Genomic DNA, 23,863 nt, shown 5'->3' on the forward strand with positions numbered 1-23,863 from the left:
GGGACACAATTCAAGCCATAACATATGCCAATACTTTGCACATATTTGGGATTTTATTCTCACAACAACACTTTTAGGTAGGTAATGTTACCTTCATTTTAAAGACGAGTAAACTGAGACTTAAAGAATTCAATAGTTTGTTCATAATTGCAGAGCCAAGTAAGTGGCAGAAAATTTGATTTAAAACCTAGATACTCTGATTTCAGGACCCAGGATTTTAACTACTTTACTATACTGTCTTATTTCTACTTGTATCTTTTTTTTTTTTTTTTGACTCTGTCGTCCCTTATAGCTGTAGGAAGTTACTTGCCAGAAACGAATAAACACTAGTAGTAAAATTTCTATGGTACCCTAACACTGCCACCTGCTGGTGAAAATAATTAAAGCCATTTCCAACTTGGCAAAAGTTGCATTGCATGAAATGCTCAACAGCTAATTACACCAACACAGTCAAATCATTATGAATTCTGTTTGATGCTGCTTTTGACCAAACACAAGTCATATGAGAAAAAATAAGAACAGAACAGCACAAATTTGAGCTCATAAAGAGATCTAAATTTTGCTGGTTAAAATATGTAACCCATCATAGAAAATTCTTGGGTACCTATTTTGTGATAATATATATTCAATAGCTTTATATTTTAAAAACCTATATATATTTTGAGACCTGATTTAGTCTTATTTACTTTGGAAAAACTGGTTTTTCCTGATGCCCTTGCTCTGATGACTCATTCTAGACACCATTTCCTTCTGCTGTTTAAACTCAGGATTCAAAAATAACTCGACATTAATTAGCAATTACTAGTCATTAACTGCTCTTTGAAAGAAAAAAAGAGGGGTTTTACAGAACAATTGGCTTTGTTGCTTTTCCATCTCCTGGTGTGCAATTTTCTAGACCTTCATTTGGCACCTCTCTTTACAGTTTGCTATTCAATATATCTTACTACAAGTTCAGAACTAATGTGGCATAACATGTTAACAACAAGCTAGAAAAAAATCAGTCATATTGAAATCAACTAATTTTAGAACTGGAAGACACCTTAGAGCTTATTTAGTCTAGATCACACCATTTGTTTTTTATAGGGGAACGATGGGAAATCTTGGAAGGAAGGAATTGCTGAATTGACTTTTGGGGGTGGTGGTCTGAATCAGAAATACTGACAAGGACATGGCTAAAGCGGAATGTTGGCATTGATCCTGAGGCTGGGGTGGGGGTACTTATTGACAACTTTAGCAATAATTCATTTTTGTCTGGATCAAACGCTTTCAACCACAACATCATGACAAACTGGTATGTTGAGCTTAGATGCAAGGCATACTGCAAGTAATATGTTACTAATAATTATAGAAACTTTTCTCTGGATTTGAGTTCAAAAGTATTGGAAATAGGTTCCTAAAACAAAAAGGAAAGAACCATTATCATTTTTAGTAATTTTATGTTGATGCCTCACTGAAACAAACACATTAACAGAACAATGTTCAATATCAAGGCTGGGAACATAAATAGCTTAGAAGTCGAGACTTGATTTCATTTTTAGTTTCTAAAGTATTTCCAAGTTGGATATTTCCAAGTTTGGATGTCAAGAGAAAGAAAAGAAGGTCTCCTGAGGCCACATGCAGAGGAAAGGCTGTAGACACAGACTGACTAACATGCTGCTTCCTGCTTTTTATTTGATTTGATTCTTCGCAAAAAAAAACAATAACAAACCAGACAATATGACTTGAGGATGCACAGGCCAGCTGATGCTAACACATGTAGACTTTGAAAGCTTCTGTAATTTCTGTCTCTTTGTGATTATGTGTGCTGCTGTGTAGAGCAAGAAAAACAGAATGTAAACATGGGTGTCTCAAGTCCCATGGCCACAACCTTATTCCTTCCGGTGAAAACATTGTCTCTTGAAAGGTGGATATAATCAATCAACTGACATTTATTTTATACTGTGTGCCGGACCCTCAGCAAGGTGCTTTCTCTCATAAGGTCCAGCTGTCTGAGAGGCTGGGATAAAGGATACAGTCAAAACTTGTGGACCCAAAAAGGCTAATGGGGATCACATGCTTACCCCTAGGACCTGGTCTGAGCATTTTCATAGGCTGTTTTCCTTACAGAAAATAGACTTTTGCTTATTTTCTTAACTATTCTTGTTAGTTCAGGTGTTTTTCATGCGTCCTAATAACCATATATTTCATTTTCCACCCATCCGGACTCCTTGCTCCTCCCCATTCGGTCAGGTGAGAACTCGTAAATGTCATTGGTCACAAAGCCGCTCTCCATGCTCGCTAGAGTCACGAATCCGCTTTCAGATGGGTTCACAGCCATGTTGTCATAGTCACAAGACGTGTCATCGGGAGTAGCTTCTCCTGAACACACTCGGAATGAAAGGTTCTTCAGGTCAGGCCGGGTCTCCGCTAAATCGGCTTCGCTTTGTTTTCGTATGACATTGTAAACCTCTAAATCCGGGCTGTTCCCTTGGTGAGGACAGGCCCACGTGGCGTGCTGCGGCTTTGTGCTGGGGTCCGGCTGCTCGCGTTTCCTAGAAAGAAACAAAACCAGGGCTGAGTGCTTTTTAGAAAAGTGGACTTAGAATATCCTTGCCCCTCCTGGTCCAACAGCAGGAGGACGGCATCCTGGGCAATCACCACACTGCGCTTCTCATCTACCTAAACTTACAGGTGTGGGCTTTGATAACAAAACAGGAAAGTGTTGTTATGTTTAAAGCAATCGTATATCTATCATTCACTACTGCCAGAGCATAGAACAGAGGTGCTTATCCTGGGATCTCCCGAGCCCCGGAGGGTCCATGAATATCGCATTTAAAAAACTCATCTCTAAGTGAAATTTAAGATGTCCTTCAATTCTAAATATAAGCAGTAAACCAAAATAGAATTAGTAATATCTTTCACTTGATCACCAACAGAAATCATATTTTCTTATTATATCAGTTATAATAGATGCCTTAAAATATTTTATGCTCATCTCTACTTCAAAATTATGATAATTATTTCCACCACTACATTAAAAAAGATGCATGTTATACAGTATCGCATCTTCATTTTTGGAAATATTTTGTTAAACAATATGTATTAGTATTACTTCTCCTGCATTCCAAAGCGTATTATTTTTTTCGTTTAAAAATATTGTTCTGGGAAGGAGTCCATAAGCTTCACCAGATTGCTATAGGGGTATGTGGCACAAAATAGGTCAAAACCTCTGAGATAGAGTCCAGCTTCAGAGTTACAATTCCCAAATATTGGTGAGGTGCTAAACAGTAAAGAAGGGAAATCAAGAACCAACTGTAGAGTAAGCAGTAGGAAAATATATTTGTAATTTTTTGGACTGAATCCTATTTCAAGATTAGAAGAAATTAATAAAAATGATTCTAATTAAAGCTAACATTTTTGAGTGCTTTAATTATTAGAGTTAAAGCAGTTAATACATGCAGAACTATATGCCCGTTCTGCATGAATTAACTGCTTTAATTCTAATAATCATATAAGGATGTTGTAACTAAATGAAGTAGGTTCTACACTGGAATTTTACTAATTCATCTTCAATTGGTCATCGAAGGATGTCAGATCTTAAATTGGACCTTAGTTTTCCTGTTGTAAAATGGGCATACTAGCCTGCTTTTATATATACCATGATGATGGGGAATAAAAAGGTAGCTGAGAAGAGCTCAAAAATGGTGACAACATGATCCTAGGTTACTTAGTGTAGCTATGTTGTTGCAATCTAAAATTGTGTATCCTACCAAAAGAAATGTCAATTAAAAGGATTTGGCTATTTTATTTTGAATAAAGTGATTTAGTTTCAGATGCTTCGCAGAAGGCTGGAACAGTTGTTTTTCACATGGCTCACTATTCATTCCTTCTCTCACCCAATAAAAATTTTTGGAGTGAGAGCATACATTTATGAGAGCACTTTGCTGAGTGATGAGAGAGTACACAGGAGGTGAATAACAATTCTACGCCTCAAGTCATTTAAAATCTTCCACTCAAAAACATTAACGAATAATATGAGATCACTCTTTTAATCACAACTAAGCATGAATGCTTAGTACTTCCGAATGCCTTGAGCACGGCAGAGAATTTACTCTCAAATCTGCAGTGGTAGTTCTCTTGGAGCTGCCATGGCTTTTAATGAAGTAAACAGGGCAATGCCCTAATCTTAAGGAGTTCAGAAGACATAAAGGTTTACATGATGAAGGTTTTACTTGCCTCCTTCTACAGATCCAAACCCAGCATCCAACTGTGGTGATGACAAGAAGGAGGAAAAGGGGAATGCTGGGGATGAGGAAGTAGGCAAGATTCGAGGCAGCTTCTGAAAAGAGAAACTCATTTATCAGTATTAGTGATGTTTTTATGTGCTTCAAAATAGACTTTAACAAGCATAGTCAACATCATCAACACAGAGTATTCAAAAAAGCACATTTCTGGAAGGAAAGAGGTATACAATTACCCAGTTAGCAAAGTCTTCTAGTTTTAATAAATGAGCATTTTCTACCAGCCCTATTATCATAAGTAATAGAGAAAAAAAGTTGAAATTTTTGGGTTTCATGCAAAATATCAGAAGAGCAGTTTTGTTTATTAATTTTTTTTTTTCTCAGAGGAAAGAGATTCTCTCTTGTCCTTCCTCTTAATGAAGCAGGGGCTGCTTGGGCAGTGAAAATGTCTTTCACTCTAAGGAAAGAAATTGTAGCTACCAAGTTGGGGTCGGGGAGAGGAAAGGAAAAAGAAGCAAGCCAGAAGTCTCAGAGTTACTACCAGGAAAGGGAAGATTACATGATGCACATGAATCAGATTGTAGAATCTACCCAACATTTGTAAGATGAACTGAATCCAGTTGGGCGCATGAGCAGTGACTGGAGGGCTCTTTGAGGTCTGCTTTCTTGACCTTTCCTGTCCTTTAAAATTCTCTTAGAACCAGAGAATTTTCCCTCAAGGGGCTTTGGGAAGAATCAAGAAAGGGGACTGACCCCTTTTCTACTCCTACTGGTCAAGATTCCCAGCTATCCAGAGGCTATTGCTTTCTTTTTCCGTAAGGCTGCAAACCTGACAACCACCAAAGGAAAAAAAAAAGCCCAGACAAAACCCACTTTAAATACCACCATAATAACGAAGAGCAAAAAAAACACCACCATAGCACTTTGTACTTTTATCAAAACATTTTTACATAGTATTTGTTGTGTAATAATAGATTTGATTGCCCTTTATCCCTGGTTCCTGGGAGTGAGGCTCTAAATCTTTGGAATTTCTCAGGTAATAGGAGTGACTGTTATTCATGACCATATCAGAGTTTATGCCGACAGAAATGTCTCAGGATGGGGGCTGGTGGGGAGTGAATGGGACCCAGAGATTGAGTTCAGTTACATGGCCAATGATCAAATCAATCATGCCTATGTAATGACATCTCATTAAAACCTCTGCACACCAAAGCTCAATGGAGTTTTCTGGTTGGTGAACACATTGGTGTGTCAGAAGCATGATAAGGCATCCTGATCTACAGGGAGTGGACACAGAAACTCCCATTTGGGACCCTTCCAGACCTCACCTTCTGTGTTTCTTCATTTGGCTAGTCCTTATTTGTATCCTTTATAATAAAATGTAGTCATAAGTATAATATTTTTCTGAGTTCTGTGCATTGTTCTGAATTAATGAACCTGATGGGATTATGGGCACCCCCTGGATTTATAGCCAGTTGATCAGAAGTGTAAGTGGCCTGGGGGGCCCAGAACTTGTGGCCGAAATGAGGACAGTCTTTTTGGGGTTTGAATCCTTAACCTGTAGGATCTGCACTAACTCAGCGTGGCTAGTGTCAGAATTTAATTGCAGTATTGCAATATTTGACTCTATTTTATGGACACAGTCTCTCAGGTAGATGAGAAAAATATTACTTTCATTGTGCAAATGATAAACCGAAGCACAGAGAAATTGTTTTCTTTTTTTTTTTTTAAAGGTTGTTCAATGACAGGAACCCAGATCTCCCTCTCAAAACTCAAGATGAGAGTCAAGGTTGAAAGTCCATTAGCACTCCCATTTATCATCCCATTTTCTTTTATGATTTAACTTTTAAAATGTTTTTGCCCATTTCCTCTATTTGCTTCACAAATGAATATTAATCCTGGATGTTTTCTATCATAGCCTGGGTCTTTTTGCTCTGAGTTCGCTACATCCATTCTCTCAGCCTCTGACCCCTCCTCCTCCCCATGACTTCTGGGTGGTTCCCAAGGCTCTGTCTTTACACAGATTTTTCGCCCCTGTGTAGTCTAATCTCCCTAATTGTCTTAGGATAGCTCCACTTGCATATTTCACTGATGAAATCTAACATATAATGTAGTTTTTGCAAAGTCACAAATGCCCTGTTTTGTTTTATTGTTAAGTAGCTGTGGGAAAGAAGAAAGTGGATAATTTGTAATCAAGAGAGTCCCATTATTTATTTTTCTCAGGAGAGTTTTGTACATACCTTCATTTTCTTTAAAAGTTTCTTTGGCATCTTCTTTCTCTATGTCTTCTGGAAGTATGGGTGTGGCTGGCTCTGTTCCTTCACCTGGAGACAGACACATGGACTTGAGAACCTGGAGAAAGGCATCATAATTCAGATATTCTCTGAGGTGCTACCAGGTTCAAGGTGGGATGCCAAAGAGCAGTAGCAATTTGACCAGTGTCATTTATAAACATAGAAAAGTAGAGGGTAGAATCTGTTGGTATAAAAGTTTAATTGTCATCTTCTTTCTGGTGGGCTCTTCCTGCCAAGAATCATAACAACCAGCAGGCAGCTGGCGTCGGGGCACATAAAGTACTGAGGTACTAAGGGGAAGGACCAATGACTCACTTCTAGGACCATAAATTATCGGTTTGGCTCACTTCTTGTTTAATTGGATCAAATTCTTCCTTTCATATTGTCCATAATGACAGGTAACATCCCAAACCAAATTTACAACTGTTTCTTTACAGAAAGCTTTGAGAAATAGGCAATGTTAGAGAGTGAGATTACTGAACTATTTGTCAGTAACTGTGGCTGGGTGCGGTATATACCTGTCCAAATGGTCTGGTTTAGCAACAATGGTCTTTTTGTTGAATAATCTGATATAAAGAATATATGCTACTAAGACTATGAAAAAGGGCTGTGAAATAGCCCAAATTAACCAAAATCTCAAAAGAAAAACTTACCTCCCGGAGCCATAAAAGGGCCTGTTGGTTTTTCTGTAGCAGAAAGAAATAAAAACAAAAATAATAACTAAATTTGCATGCCATTTGAATGAAATTGGCCAGATCATGGCATCCATTTATTTGCTCATTCAGTCATCTAATAAACTATCTTAGTGTTACTAGATGCCAGGAATGGGGTTAGTAAGTCAAAAGAATCACTTGTGCACAAAGACTAGCCTTCCTCCATCTTTGCTTGGGTACTTTTTTTTAAAAAAGTATTTTGAAAATTTATATATGGGGATTTCCAAACATACACAAAAATAGAAAGGCTGGTATAATGAACCTTTGTGTACTATCACTCAGCTTCAGCTCTTATCAACATATGGCTAATTTAGCTTCAACAATAATCCCTACTCCTCCCCAGCTATACTCAAGCCTGGATTATTTTAAAGCTACCCAAGACATTTTAACAATTCCTACTGAGGATGTTTAGAAAGCAACAAACACTGATCTCCAAGTGGTGGAAGTGGTTGGGGGGCTAAGCAGATCACTGGCCAGCCCCTAGGCAGAGACTGGTAATCTAAAACCCTGAGTCATTTTAAGTATTTCAGAGAGCCTTGGAAAAGTCAGGTTGCATAGACAACTTACATCGAACATTTTTACCTTTGGCTGGGAGTGTGTCAGCTTCTTGTATTGGTAGTCAAACTCTTATGCTAATGGGATGTTCTAGGATTCACAGGGATAGGGTCGTTAAGGGTGAGATTTTAGAATTAACAGTCCTAAGGCCAGGATGTCAAAACTATTTAGAGAAAACTTTTAATCATCTTCACGTAAGTGTGTGAGTTTGTAGAGATGATGCCAATTCATTAATTTATTTAAAAACACACATATAGTGTATGCTATATGACAGAAACATATCATGTTCTGTTTTATAAAAACAAACACATTTATCTTGATAACAGCTTTATAAGGTAGGTGCTATTATTATTCTGATTTAGTACACGAGGAACCTGAGGTACAGGGAGAATAAATAATTTGTTCAAATCTCACAGCTAATAGGTAGCTGAACTGGGATTGGAACTAAATAAATTCAAATAAAAATTAAAATCACAAGGAGACAAACTCTGTGCTAGGTAGAGATTCAATAGCAAATGAGAAATGGTCCCATCCCTCTAAGGCTCTTTCTTATACACTACGGTTTGGCCATAAAATATGGAAATACAGGAAAATATTAATAAATATCGGTTCTGTGACATTACATTACAATACATAGCATATTCAATAACATTATGTGATCTGTTCATTTTCCTGTCCCTCCATGGTTCAGTCCACTGTGCAAAACTGCAGTAAATGGCACATTAATGCATCATTTCCTTCCATTCTGCAGTGCATCTGCAATGCCTTGTCTCTGACTTGTCTTTGATTTTCACTGAATCCACCTCTGCCTTTAGCATACCCCTGACATAATCAAGTGTTCAGATCTGGCTAGCATGCCACCTACTCTATGTGGTCATGTTGTCAAATCTGGTTTTAGATGTTATTCAAACAGTCCTTTGCCACTCTGGCATAAGGATGATGTGCCATCCTATTAGAACCGTACTGGGTGATCTTCCCCTAGTCCATCAAGTGGAGAGATTCGTTCGTCAAACATGCATGCTTCCAGACCTCACGTCAAACATGCATGCTTCCAGACCTCATGCCAACCACGTACCAAAGGGATTTGTACATAGGTGGTTAAAGTACTGTGTGTGTGGTGCTAGGATCCTCACAGGAGGAATACCTAACCTAGTTTGGAGGAGCCCTCAAAGGTTTTGCAGAGGAAATTTTTTAAAAATTTCTTTTTGAAGTAATTTCAGATTTATGAAAATTTGCAAGACTGGTACAAAGAATTTCCACAATCCTCCACCCAAATATTATCATTTTATCACATTTCATTCATTTAATTATTCTCTTTATATATATCTCTATATTTATATCTATACGTCTATATTTTTGTTTATATCTCCATAGAGGTGCATATATATATGAAAACATATACAGACACACACATAACTTTTTTCTTGAGAGTAGGTTGTAGGCTTGGTTATGCTTCACTCCTAAGTACTTCGATGTGTATTTTAGAAGATGTGCAGTGTGGCATTTTCCTACATAACCACAGTATAGTGATCAAAACTAACAAAACAACATTGATATTCTGTTATCTAATCTACAGACCTTATTTAAATTCTCCCAATTGTCCTAATAATGCCCTTTATAGAAAACCATCCTCATCATAATCCTCATCATCCTCACCCAGAATTCAATACACAATCACTTATTGCACTTAGTTATTATGAGAGAAGGTGATGTTTAACCTGAACCTGAAAGGTGAGTTGAGATGAAGAGTTGACTGGGAAAGGAGAAGGGTATTCCAAGCACAGGAAACAGCAATTAAGAGCTTGTGGGGGAATTTCAGAGTGTGCAGAGAGGAATGGGATGCGGGGAAAAGTTGTGAGAATGAAGCTGGAGAGAGGCAAGGGTCTGATCACAGTGATCCTTTATGGCATGCTAAGGTGTGTGAACTTATCCTGAGGATAAGGCAAAGTGTTACTTTTTTTTTCTATGTGCCCATCTCCCTCTGCCAGATCTATTCTCTGTGTCCTTGGAGGCTCACCTCTATGGATTGTGTCACTGGGGCCCCCTTGTCCTTTGGCCTCTATGTGGACTTAACCGATGAGAGGCAGAGGCAGAGCTCAGAGAGCAGGAGGAGAGAAAGGTCCAGGTATTTATTCCTCTCCCCTCTTCCCACTTCACTGTGGTTTGACAGTAGCTACACTGTATGGTCACAGCTCCTGCTGGGTGGCTCCCCTTCCATGACCTTAAGTTTTCTCTGGGTTCCACTAAAGCCATTCTCTCCCCTCACTCCTTTAGGCCTATGGATAATAAGAGCTTCCTATTGTAGCTAGTCTCTGGACACTTACCATCTCTTGCTCTTTGCCCACGCTTCTGCAAATATCCTTTTATTATACTCTCTTCATTAAACTTTTATATCTTTTCCTGCCAGAATTCAGTCTAATACAGGTAATAGCAAAAGTAATAAAGAATGTGATTTAAAAAAATGAACTAGGTTAGAGTCCAAAAATAAAAGGATATAAAAACAACTGTCAAAATATCACATTTCAAAAAATGTTCAAAAAGTACAAAATTTTAAATCATGGCACTAATAAGATATAATGGGAAGCAAGTTTGTAACAAATGGTTGCTTTTGTTGCCCTGAAAGGTGACTTGCTAAACCAGTGTCTGTCTTTGCAACCTCCCTGCCTAAGACAACTTTAAGGGGGAGAAAAGGGAGGAAAGAAACCTGTCAGCAGCAAAAATTGCAGCAAAAGCATAGTCCAATTCAGACAATTTTTAAATGATGGGATTATTTAGTCACCAGCTAGAGATAATTAACAAGTCGCTCTATTCCTGTCAGGAAAGTATACAGAAACAGAAGAACCAAGCAGTTGGCTTTACAGAGATGAGAAACTTCAGGGACAGATCAAAAATCACTTCAAGTTTAGATCAAAGTCAGTTATAATGGAGGAATTTGGGAAACTCTAGTAGAATGAGACTACAGTTCTGTAGCCAAACCCTTAACAGATCTAGAAGCAAATGACAGTTGAATTTGCAAGACATATATAGAAGGTAGTCCGGGAGTTTGAGCCTGCTCATTAAAGTGTCTGCTCTCTGAGTAATGGCAGTGTATTTTATCATCTACCTCCTCTGGTCATTATTTTGTTTCCTTAAAGCCCCAGAAAATAATCTCACATGGCTGTTAGAAGACTGCAGGAATAATGGCCAGGTTTCTTCCACATTTCTTCTTTATTCCAAGTTTTTACAGCCAATCTCACATGTGGAAAGAATAAGAATTGGTAATTGTCCATTTAGAGGGCTTTTTGTTTTCTGCAGTTCTCATAATTCTTGCTTTGTCATATATAAATTAGACCCTTTCTTTTCTTCATCCCTTCTTTTAACCATCTTAGCATCTGATACCCTTCTTCTTTGCTAGAATTACTCCTCAATGAGAAAAACGTCACTACATTTCCCATTACAAGAAATCTCAATGTTTAATATTGCTGCGAGCTTTCTCAGAGACCACATAACAAATTCTTGGAACTATCAGCTGCTTGTGAAATGAGAGAGGAAGTTGAGAATGCAGCCATATAACTTGGGAGAGGATTCGTTACCATCAGAATATTTGCAAATGAAGTTGTTCTTCACGTTGCATCGGTCATCATTCCACTGGAACATGTAGGGGCCCCCGATGCCGGTGGGTGCTGACGGCTGATGGTACATGACCACACAGACCTCGCTCTCACAGGAAGGCTCATCCACATACCAGTTCCTGTAGGAAAGGGGTCAACAGTGGGGGCAACTGGAGAAGGATGCCACAGGACTTAAAAGCCTTGTTTTCCCATCGAATTTCACTGCTTCATGAACTTTAGATTCTGCTTCAGAACATAATACAGAGAAAGGGAGGAATTGAAGTACTTCTAGTAAGTAGAATTGCACACCTTCTAATATGACCATCACAATCAATTATCTGGCATTTGCCACAGTCTCTTTGCAGGGAAGAATATATTACCGTATGATGTCTGCCAAGTGATTATGAGAAAAAGCAGCTAGCAGAACCAGTCTGGATGATTCTATTTCCTTCTTGCTTTTTGATAACTGGATTCGTTTTCTATTTTTAAGAATCAGATGCACTGAGAAGAGGTATGACTTATCTCATCCAGAGCTTGCCCTGCTACCCATCTCCCCATACTTTTTAATTGGCTATAACTGCCTTCTCAGCCCTGGAAAGTAGATGAAAAATTCAAGCACTACACTTCCTAAAACGTAGATGCTGTCAAAACAGGTGAGGGTGCGGAACCAAGAGCAGAAGGTCCACCTAGTCTTTTTCAGTTGTTTCCACTTCATCAGGCTGATAAGCCCCTCTGTCAGCCTCCACTGCTAGGTTTCTTGTCTTTGTCTCGTTGGGTCCTGATGGGGTGCGTTAGCAGCCTCAGCTCCACTACTCAGTGGTACTTAGAATTAAATGGTGCTGCAACCCAACTGGATATGTGGGTGTCAGGTCAAGGCTTTGGATTCCATAGAGAGTCTCAGTACTGTGAGCACCCACCCCATGCATTGACGTAGTGCTGGACTCTACGTCTGCCGGGTTACCCACCTGAGTCGTTGCCTTCTAGCACTCAGATCTTTCCCTAATGCTGAGATTATTAGTTGGGTCCTACTGCTCTGCCTAACTCTTGTCAGAGCCCCTCTTTAGGAGACAGCCAAGAAACAGGTCTCCTCATAGCACTCCATTATTGCTTTGCTTGAGTGCTGTGTTTCTGTCTTCTAAAAGGAAGACCCTTTGTTGTACCCACTGGGTTGAATGTGCCTGGACAATATCTGAGCTTGCAACACTGCTTGGATACTGTGCCTTGACACTTGGGGGCCCCCACTGAGGCTGGGCTCTGTACCTCATTAGATACCTTCAGGCCATTTTCCAACCCTGTTGGTGGGCCTCCTACCCTGACTTGCCTGTTCTCCCCACCGGCCTTATGGCTTTATGCCATTTCATTTTAAAGATGATAGAATGGATGGAATATTATACCCGGCACCTAGTTTCTGAACTTGAGCTAGCTTTTAGGCTTGGAACCCACTGATATAAAGAGAGGCTTGGTTCCCAGGAAGGACCCTTCAACACTACAGCAGGTACCTATGGTAATAATTTCCCCTTTTCTCTCAAAGGGACCTATGACCATTTATTCAAATAATCATACACTGAGGGAAGAGGAAGACCCAAATATTGTAAAGACTTTTGGACACAAAGTATAAGTTGACATTGATACCCATTAGAGTGGGAGCATATTGAGGCCAGATATTAAGTGGATTTCTGGCCCAGGACCAGCTCACAGTGGGACCCATCTGGTGGTCATTCCCCAGTCCCCAAATATATGAATTGAAAGCCTATGGGTTAAGAGTCATAATAGTAGAGAAGGTCGAGTGGAAGCTTCTGAAACTGTACTCCTCCCCACCCTCTCCAAGACAGTAAATAAAAACAATATTTTACCCAGAAAAAGATAACAGAAAGTAGTGCCACCCCTAAAGATTTAGGGAATGCAAGGGTTGCATTCCCCATCATATCTCTATTTAATTCACTAGTCTGGCTCCTGCAAAAACCAGGCAGTCCCTGAAGGATGATACTGGAGTAGCATAAACTCAACCAAGTAGAAGCCTCAATTGTGAGCACCCTAACTTTTTGATAGAGCTGGTTAACATGCCCTCTAGCTCTTTGCTAAAGCAGGTACCTACTATGAAGGTACTTAGTATGCCCTTAGTACCTACTATGCAGAGATCTGATGAACACATTCTTTTCGATCTGTATCAGAAAAAAATCAGAAATTGTTTGGATTCATTTGGAATGGACAACAGTATACACTTACAGTCTTGCCTCAGTACTATACTAATTTTCCTACCCTACATCATAATGTGGTATGAAGAGACCTGGACTGGCTAGACATCTTGCAGAAAATTACACTGGTCCACTGTCTTGTTGACATCATGCTAATCGAACCGGATGAGTAAGAAGTAGCTAGTACATTGGAGGTTTTAGTAGGACTCACGTGCTGCAAGTGTTGGAGACAAACCCTATGAAGATTCAGGGGCCCGCCACTTCATGAAAATGTATAGATGTCGAAGTCCAGTGATCTAGAGAATGCCAGAACATCTCTTTCAAATTAAAAGGGTTTCGTGCAATAACTTGAAGAAGAAAGCATAGTGCCTAGTAGGCCTCTTTGGGTTCTAGAGGCAGCATGTTTCACACCTAAGAATACTGTTCTGGCCCATTTACCAGCTGACACAGAAGACAGCCATCTTTGAATGGGGATCCAGAGCAGAAAGGGACTCTGAAGCAGGTCTAGGCTGTGGTGTTAGCAGTCTTGCCATGTGAGCTATATGATCAAGCAGACTCTATTATTAGAAGTATCAGTGGTGGAGAAAATAATGTCATAAAGAATTTGTGCCAAGCCCCAATGAGAGAATCACAATATCGACCCCTAGGATTCTGTAGCAAAGCCAGGTTATCTGTAGCTGGGAAAGAATCACGTTTTGTAAAATAATTCCTGGCTTGCTACTAGGCAAGAAGCACCAAGAGACCATGCAATCCAGTTTGCCTCTCATGAGTGAGGTACTGTCAGACATACCTAGTCATAGGTTGGCCAGGTATGGAATCCGTCCATTAGAATATGGAAGAGGTACATATAGGACTGAAGGGCATTGCATGAGTAGGACCAAAGGGTACTGCATGAATAGGTAGAGCAGACTGCTGTGACATCACTGTTGTACCAGAGCCTCTCCCTATGGTACCTATAACTGCAGAAAAAAAACCCTTACAACTAACAGATAGAGATAGCCTGAGTTTGGTTTGTGGATAGGTCAGGCAAGTATGGGAGTACAACTCCAAAAGGAAAACAGCTGCACTACAGCCCCCTTCAGAGGTGGCCTTGAAAGATCTCTCAATGGCCAGATTTTAGTTGGTGTATGCCATTAACCAATTTGTGTGGAAAGAGTGGTTATTGGAGTTTAGAATATATAAGGACTCAGGGCAAAGAGCCTGGTCAGCTGATTAGGAAAAAACAAAAAATCTTTCTAAAAGGAGAACGAATGGAAGACTGGGGACAAGGAGCAATTGGATAGAGTAATGTGAACAGACATACGGAATTAGGCATAAAGTATGAGACTCTATCCCATATTAAAGCCCACCAGGAAGCATCTAGCAAGAGGCCCTAAACAACCAGGGAGACAAAATGACTCAGCCAGTTGATGTCAGCCAGCCTGTTAGCTACCCCAGCGCTGGTGCAATAGATACACACCAGGGATGCATGAGCTCAGTAGTGTTGGTTTCCACTCTCCATGCTGATCTAGCAACTGCTAAAAATCCAATCCGCCAGCGACAGAGACCAGAGAGAGGTCCCTGAAAAAACACCAGCCCTAGGAGACCAGGCTGGCACTTGGTAGCAGGTTGACTACATTGGACTCCTTCCAATGATTCATTTTGACAGGGATAGACACACAATCTGGGTATGGATATGCCTTTCCTGCCTCAGGGCCTCAGTCAGCTTACACGGTAATTGATCTAACAGCACAAAATCCCAAGTAACATCTCATCAGATCGAGGGACCTACTTTACAGCAAAGGAGGTGTAGGAGTAGGCACCTGGCCAGGCGATTTACTAGTCATATCATATATTGCACCATCCTGAAGCTGCCAGACTGACAGAGTGATGAAAGAGCTGTTGAAAACACAGCTGAAGCACTTGCTTAGAGGCAGTATGTTGTGAGAACAGGACATCATCCTCCAAGATGCAGTTTATACTTTGAATCAATGACCTTTGTATCATCCTGTGTCCCCAAGAGTAAGAATACATGGGTCTGAGAGCCAAGGGGTAGCAGCAAGAGTAGCCCCGATTACTCTCACTGATAGTGACCCACTTGAAGAATTTGTGCTTCTTGTCTCTGCAATGCTGGGTTCTGTGAGTTTAAAGGTCCTGGTACCTAAAGGGAGAATACTTCCATCAGAAGATACAGCAAGGGACTTATTGAACTATGAGCTGTGGCTGCCACTTGGGCACTCTGGAATCCCTGTGTCCAGGGGCCAGCAGGCAAGAAGAGGAGTCATTATTTTGGCAGGGGGTAACTGACCCTAATTATGAGGTGGTAGCAGGTCTGCTGTTACAATATGTTTGGCGTCCAGGTTATCTATTTGGGTACCCGTTGGTACTCATGTGCTTAGTTTTGATGGTAATTGGAAAAGTGCAATCACACTAGCCTGATAAGTGCAAGGTGACTAGGGTCTCACACTTCTCAGGGATGAGAGGCTGGATCCTACCACAAGGTAAGCCATTGAGGCTCCCTGAGCGGAAGGTGAGGGGAATCTGGATTAAAAAGTAGAGGGAGATGAGTATCAGTTGTGGCCCTGAGATCAGCTGCAGTGGTGGGGAGTGCAGTTCAACTTATTAACCTTACTTTGTTAAGTTTCTCCCAGGAAGAGAGGTCCATGAGAATTATGGAGGAGTTACTTCTGGAACTTAGATGAAAATGTGGTTCTAATCAGCATAATGAGTGGACTTTGATAGATGCTGATGTGCTGTCTTGAGTGTAATAGGTAAAACTTATATATTTTAATCTTCATTCTTTTGATCGATAATGAGTTTAAACTTTTTTCATATAATTATTTACCGGTTAGATTTTTTATTTTGTAAACTCTCTGCTCAGATCTATTGCCTTTTTATCTTTTGGGGTTTTATTAACTTATATAAAGTTTTAGTGTCTTATTGATTTCTATAAACTCTATCACAAAGAGATGTTAATTCTTTGTTAAATTTGTTACATTTTTCCAGTCTTATGTCTGTCTTGCAATTTGATGTTTTTTGGCATGTCACTACATGTCCTAGGGAGGGGGACTATGGCAATGCCATGGTGCCAGGGTGGGGTATGAAATGAGTGAGTCTTGATGCTGTGGGTTTAAGAGGGTCCTACAAACTGCAGACTTCCTTATATCTTCTCTTGGCCGATCCATCGAATTAGATCTTGGCTCTGATTTCTTGTTCATCATCATGATTCCCTGTGGTCTGGAGTCCTATCTGAAGTCTTAGCCCCACAGACCTTCTATCTCTCACTGGAGTTTTAGTCTGAAAAGCCAGATAGCCAGAACCACTGACTTGAAGCATTGCTTGCCATTGAAACAATGCTTCTGGGCCACACCCTCCTGAGCAGAGCTCTTTGGAAAGAAATTGGGCTCAGATCAAGGCTGATTCACCATTTTCTCCAAACTGCTTTGGTCAGTACTATTTTACTGCTGCATCTTCTTTATGGCTCTGCATGGTGAGGCCTTCTCCATTTCCTCATTGACGTGGCACCGTAGATCCAGCCTCCCTCCTTTTTGTGTTATGTCAAGTGAATTAGCCGCTGTGGGTTCCACACACTTACCTGAATGTTGATGTGCTGCCATCGGTCCAAGCATAAAAGTCCTGGCAGACTGTGCTATTGCTTTGTTTTTCCTCATGTCTCCTGAGCCCAATCCAAAAATCACCATCAGATGCCAGGAGGTTTTCAATAAACTTTTCTATCAGTCTCTGTTCATCTTCGGACTCGATGCTGACTAGCTGGCCCCCATCCCTCTGGCAGGCTGCTCTGGCTTCTTCAAAGTTAAGTCTTCGAGAAGCATCATGGAAGTAAACAACTTTATAACAAGGCCTCCGTGTCCCTCCCCGGCAGACTAGCTGTCCTAGAGAAAAAGGAAGCCAATCTATTTCAGTATTTCCCACAATATACCAGGGCAGGGGTGCCTGGAGGCATGTGAATGAAGCCACTCCCAGGCAGGAATTCTGATTACTCATCACTGTTATAATGTCAGTTAGGGTTCTTGGAGTAAATTAATACCTCTCCTAGCCTGGAGATGCAGTGAGTTAAACTATATTGTGCAGGGATTCCATATTTTATTTGCTTCATACAGATTCTTAGAAAGCAGACATTTTTGACTATCTTTTATTTTACAAGAGAGGTAGATGAAGATTTATGATTTCACTTAAAGGCACACAAATCATTTTCATGCCATTAGGGAGTCTCAGGGGATAGTGTGGCTTAAAGTGAGTCATCTCTGTTTGGTAGTTCCTTTACATAAGAGACACATTCTAAAGTCAGGTGTGGGATCCTCTACCCTGGAGACCTCTGCCTGTGTGGCAGGACTGAGAATTCACCCAGTCTGTGGTGTAAGCAGAAGCTAGGAGCATCAGATATGTAGGGTTTTCTGCTGCTGCTCTTGCCTAAAGACAAAAGTTGAGGTTTAATGAACTCTTAACTATGTGCTAGGAACTACATTTATACACATTCTTTATCTCATTGAACTCTCAGAGTAATCCCTCAATGTAGGCATTGTTTATGCCTCATTTTACAGATGAGAAAACTGAGGGTTAGAGAAATTAAGTAATTTGGCTAAGGTCACATAGCTTTAGCAGCATTGCCTGAGTCAGACCCAAGATCTGATTATAAAATCATGACATTAACCACTGCACTATATTGCTCATTCCCTACTCTACTCCATGCTCAGGTTGCTCTGGAAGCCCATGCAATGTATCTCTGACCAAATGACACCTGAAGGGCGGAAGACCATCTCAGACAAATAGGTGGGATTCTACAGAGGTCCAAATAAATTGTTCACCAGTACTCACCACTTTAGCTTGTGTCTGGGTGCCTGAAGCCTCGCTGCACCTGACACATTACCCTCATTATTCCTTAGTTTTATCAACATGTATTGAGTGTACACTCTGTGCCTGGTGCTGTGTTAGGTACTGTGAATATAGAAACAAACTCCAGTTCCTAGCCCACAGGAGGAGACAGCATGTGTTTCTGAATCCGGATGTACAAAGTGAAAACCAAATTTCAACAAGAGGAATCTCTTGCATTGGAAAGCCAAATGGTAGGTTGTGGGTGTGAATTGTTGCCAAAGAGCAAGGGATAAAGGATTTTGTTTTGGGAACCTCTTCCCAGCCCTCGTGGAGAGTTCTCATTTTCCTAGCTTGGTTTGCAGCTGTGCAAGGAGCCAGATAGCATTCACTATTCTCAATGCTGTCCAAAATACAGGGCAAAGGTCACAGGCAGTTAACTGCATTTTCAGTGCTCAATGGGAACAGAACACATACAGATAATACAGAAAGCTTATTTTCTATTTTTTCTTTGTCCGCTTTGGTAAAGAAATTCTAAATAAGCAACAAGTTATAAGAGTTTTGCATCTTCTTCCTTTCTCTGTTATTCTGCTATTGCCGAATAGAGAAATTCCAACAGTGCTGGTTCGGTAAAATAGGAGGACTTAAAAGCGGGACATCTGACTAAAGACATGTTCTAGAGAGACCGGGGACTGCGGGCCAGAGAGGCTGTAGTTGAGCTGCAGCCTGGGGAGAAGGTGGGGCCCGCCCAACTTCTATGAGTCCCTAGAGGTGGCTCCAGATGAGGCTGCAACAAACGAATGAGTCCCAGGAAACCCCAGCCTGGCCACCAGTAACACATAAGCTGGAGCTGAATTTCCTGGTGGTTCCTGCTTTTCCACATGTGATTATCAAGGGAAAACATAATATCTTAAAGGAGTTTCCTGTAGGGTCCAGCCACACCGGACATCCCAAGTCAGCTGGTGAGTGCCAGGGCTGAAGGGGAGGGGCGGGGGACGAGGCATCTCTGGTTCCCTTGCCTTCAGGAAGTGTCTTTCTCTTCTCATTAACAGTAAGGGGAAGGATAGGAGAGCCTTGTGTACGCCACGGCAAAGGATAGAGCCCATGCACCCCTAATTCAAGCAGCCTAATTTAGTTACACTCCTCTTTCGCTGCCCCGCACCCCATCCCATCCTGAAACCAGCTTTAAGTTCGTTAAATCAACTGAGCAAGCACGGATAACTGAGTGCAGGTTTTTGTTCCCTATCTCTCTCGGCCAGTCTCGCCTGCGAGGCGGACCTGAGAAGGGAGAATAGACATACTCCCCCACACCCCACCCCCAGACATGCAGGACGAATAATGGAGGAGGCAAGAAGCCAAAGCACTGTACCTCCTCTGAGATCCAAGTCCGAGGCTGCAGTGAGTGACACGACAGGAGGAAGGAAACAGAGAGTCATTCCCCAGAGTTAGGCGGGGCTTGGCCCGCGCCACCTAGGCTTCTTTTCCGATCTCTAAGCGTTCCTATTCCCCGCGCTGGATCCAGCCATCCTCCCCACGAAAAAGACCAGGAGTAACAGACTGGGTTCCCATGGCACTGCAGATCCAGAATCCCTACTGTAGCCGCCGTCTCCAGGGGGAGGGAAGGGAGTTGGTGACCCCCCTCTGCGTGGGGTCCCGGGGACTGTTTCACCGCACTCCATGGAGCGGGCCGGAGAGGGCGCCTACTGGGGCAGATTTGCTTACTGTCCTACCTAGCCTACGTCCTCCGAATTTCGGTAACCCCGCGAGGGGAACAAACTTCAAGCGGTCCTGGCTATGCAGGAAATCCAGGCAGGTCTCAGCCGAGCGGCAATTGCTTGCTCCCCTTGAAGCAAGGGGGCGCCGGAGGGCTGTCCACTAGAAGGGTGGGGGCGCCACCCCCTACCACTCCACGGAGGGCCAGAGAAGTGGCACAGCGTCCCAGAAGATGGTCAGCGGTAGCTGGGGTGCAGTGGATGCATTAGCCGAGCCCTCCCAGGAATCAGCCCCTGCCCCAGGGCACTCACTCACCGCTTAGCAGATGACCCGTCACGCCCCGGGGCCCGGCCAGCAGCATGACCAGCAGCACAGCCTGCAGCGCCGCTCCCAGTTGCATGGCCCGGCTCTAGTGCGCCCTCGGACACCTGGGTGCTACGGCGATTGAGCTGGCGGACCCACAACAGTGTGCACGACAACTGCAACGGCGGCGGCAGCATCTCCGGAGGACTGATGGACCCAGCACCCGGAGGAGGCGGGGAGGGCGCGGAGCCAGCCTGTTGCCCCTCCGCCCCCTGGGACGTCACTGTGGGGAGGGCAGCCCCTCTGGCTGGCCCGCCCCCGACGGCCTCCTCCAGCCGTCTCAAGGCCAGCTACTCCGCCCATCTGAGGGAAGCGAGCAGAGGGGAGAGAGGAGCCAGCTCCTTGTCCCGCTCCGAGCTTCCGAGGTTCTCAAGAAGATCCTGCAATTGCCTAGGAGGAAGGGCTGGGGGAAACCCAGTCTGGCTTCTCAGAAATCCGAGGAAGAGAAGCACTGTGGCTATAAACAGAACCGCATCTCGCCCCAAATCCTGCGGGCATAACCAGATGCACCCACGTTCTCGGCTCTGCAATGTGGGCCAATGGGAGAAACAAGGCTCTGAGACCTTTCTGGGGCTGGGTAGAGAGCAGTCCAGGAGCTCAAGGCTACCCTTAAGAAAGGAGTGGTGGATGCAGAGAACGCCAAAGTAGGCAGCGTGCCTACTGGCCGGGCAAGTTATGCGACAGCATGGATAGGGTCCAGAGAAGGAAGCTAAGTTGGAGTTCTGGCTGAGAGGAGAGTAGCTCCCCGAGAAGCCAAAGGGTGACCCTGAAATCAGCAAGGAAATAATACTGCACTGCTTTTTGCAGGACACATGTTAGGAGGTGGGGGTGATTGTTCGGCTCTGGACTTACCATAGAAGGGAGATGACCACCCCCCTTCTGTGAATGACCCCCGTTCTCTGGAAAAGCTTTCCTCATCAACCCAGCCCTTCATGTGTGCTTCTTCTAAACTCCCACAATAGTTGTGTTTTACATTTGCTTCTTATAATAAGCAAAATGTTTTAAAATCTATTTAGACAATAAGGTGTGAGCCTCCAGTACAAAAACTAAGGTACTAAGTGGCAGAAGGTGGGTCTGATTTCTTTGCCTTTTCCCGCATTCCATGTTTTTGTGAAGCACAGCAGAAGCTCCACCTGGGCAACTGACTTCTGGGTTTTGGTCTCAGCTTGAGCCACTGCAAGTTTAGAGAAACAGGCCTGAATATACGCTAGGGGTGGGGAGGGATCCGTTTCAGTACTAGCTGATAATATGGGAAAGCTCTGCTGCTGCAGAAAACAGTATCATCAGCAGGATGAGGACTGACTTCATGGCAAGTGCATTTACAGCCCATCTTTATGTTGGAATTAGAATACCTCATGTCCAACATACATTCCTTCTAGAAATTCCTGATTATTCTAACAAAGAGAGAGCTTCTATGATGAAAAGCAGCCCTTGAGTTGGCATCTGATAGTCTTTCCAGTCCTGCTTTTCTTCATTTAATGTCTTAAGGGGGCGAGTATTGTATTTTATTTTATTTTTTACCTAATTCAATTAAATTTTGGTAACACTAAAAGTTACCAAAGAGTTTTGTGAAGGGTTGATAAGAGTTTTGTGATGGGTTGATAAGGCAAATAGACATTCAAGTATGTAGATAGCTGGTCACTTAATGTCAAGTGCAAAAGATTTATTTCCAGTATTACAACATCTATAACAACTTAGAGAAGCCATTACTTTAACCCAATTGAGTAAATTGTGCCCTGAGTTCTCCCTTTCATACCTTGACTCCTGGTTCACATAGACTTTGTTAAGGTATACAGTCAACCTAATGTAGTAGTTTATAATAACCACCCCAATTCTTCACACCACCCTCTATCCATGTGCTTTACTATGTGGCTTTGAAGTTCCTCTTACTAAAAGGGCAGAGTATATTTTCCTATATCTTGTCTTTGTGTTTGATCATGTGACTTGTTGGGCCAACAGAATGAGCCAGAAGTTTCTGTGCCTAGACCAGAAAAGGCTTCATGTATTTTGTTTGTTCCCTTGTTTCTCTGCTGCTCTGAGAAGAACAGAGCTCAGACATCCCTCTGGATCGTGTATATCCCAAAAATGATATGAGGAGCAGAGCTGCCTCAATCAATGGACATGTAGTGAGAAGCAGGCTTGCCTCAGGTGCTGTGGTCCAAAACAGGGCTGTCTGGCTAATCCTAAATCAGCCAACCCCTCAGCTGACTTACGGATGTGTAAGCAAGAATAAATGTTTGTTTCAGATTACTTTGTCATGTAGTATTGTTGCAGCAATACTTGATGATTACACCTGGTAATGCAGAGAAGTATCATCAGGAGGAGGCTAGTTGCCAAGAAAGCTCACAAAGTAGAATTTTTCTTGGTGAAATTACCTTGATCCAGGGTCCAATCTCTAGTCTGACAAGCTCAAATCCAGTTTAAGATATATATATATATACACACATATGCACATTGAGAAATATGATCATCAGGTAAACCAATGTTTGAGTTGGCCTGTCGAACACATACTCTCTGTCTGGGCAAGAAAAGATTTCTCAGTGGGCATGGAATTAGAACAAAGGGAATTAATTACATGATTTGAAAGTTTAGGCTTTGATAACCTACTATGTCCATTTTCACAATAGAGATCTATCCGTCTGACAGACAAACACATCCCTCTGATGGGGTACATTTTATTCTTGATACTGCTGAGATGAGATTGCCATTTCATAATTTTCTAAACATTCCTTTTCTAGGTCTGACTACCTTTTCTTTTGTTCAAAACACCTTTTCTTCAAATAGTTTTGTGGCAGAAACTTGTAGTGGTCCACTAACATCCATTCTCCACTTCTTTTAGTGATAGAGTCCTGAATTTTAACTAGGCAGATGGTCCCTCATTTAAAGTGTATTTTCAAGCCTCCCTTGCAGTTTAGTATATTCCTGTGATTAAGTCCTGACCATTGAGTCACCCACTCCTCTGTTGGTACTGTGGATGGGAGCTGTATCTTAAGTAAGTTAAATCCAGAAGTTGCAGGTAGAGGTCAAGAGTGAAGTGAATGGCGGTCCTAAATAGAGCTGCGAGCACTGGAGCAGAGAGTACGATCCTGAGTAGGAATGCCAGTTGAACAGTGCAGAAGAGACAAATACTTAACCTTCTCTTTCACAAAATATACTGAAGGAATGACTTCTGAAAGTGAGGGAGGTTAGGACAGGTATTACGTACATGTGAAGCTAAGCCAGTTTCACAGAACTAGAAGCAATTCATTTCTGACTTCAAACATGTTCCAAACTGAATCGACCAAATTTTGGAAAACAGATTTTTTTTTTTAACAACAAATTGACTTTACAGTTTGCAGGACTGCCCTTTCATCTCTGTTTCCTTATTGTTTTTACTGGTGGTCTACAAATTGGGGCACATAAAGCCTCTAT

The 23,863-nt window shown here is 42.0% G+C and overlaps 1 protein-coding gene across 4 annotated transcripts; it reads right to left on the bottom strand.

Moving 5' to 3' along the window:
* Positions 1-1,642: 1,642 nt before the first annotated feature.
* On the bottom strand, positions 1,643-20,649 carry LAYN (layilin). 4 transcript variants are annotated; one of them, XM_016165673.2, is made up of 8 exons: positions 20,405-20,622; positions 19,746-19,769; positions 17,142-17,439; positions 11,355-11,512; positions 7,168-7,200; positions 6,461-6,544; positions 4,216-4,318; positions 1,643-2,531 (listed from the first exon to the last, which is right to left on the bottom strand). In XM_016165673.2, exons 1-8 carry the CDS (start codon positions 20,487-20,489, stop codon positions 2,168-2,170), a joined length of 1,149 nt encoding a protein of 382 aa, XP_016021159.1. In that variant the 5' UTR covers positions 20,490-20,622; the 3' UTR covers positions 1,643-2,167. The 4 variants fall into 4 exon arrangements, with proteins under 4 accessions (XP_016021159.1, XP_016021160.1, XP_016021161.1 ...); XM_016165674.2 differs by lacking the exon at positions 19,746-19,769 and having other exon boundaries at positions 20,405-20,621; XM_016165675.2 differs by lacking the exons at positions 17,142-17,439; positions 19,746-19,769 and having other exon boundaries at positions 20,405-20,649.
* Positions 20,650-23,863: the final 3,214 nt, after the last annotated feature.

The sequence above is a fragment of the Rousettus aegyptiacus genome, unplaced genomic scaffold, assembly GCF_014176215.1.
Source record: "Rousettus aegyptiacus isolate mRouAeg1 unplaced genomic scaffold, mRouAeg1.p scaffold_m13_p_5, whole genome shotgun sequence".
Classification (NCBI taxonomy): Eukaryota; Metazoa; Chordata; class Mammalia; order Chiroptera; family Pteropodidae; genus Rousettus; species Rousettus aegyptiacus.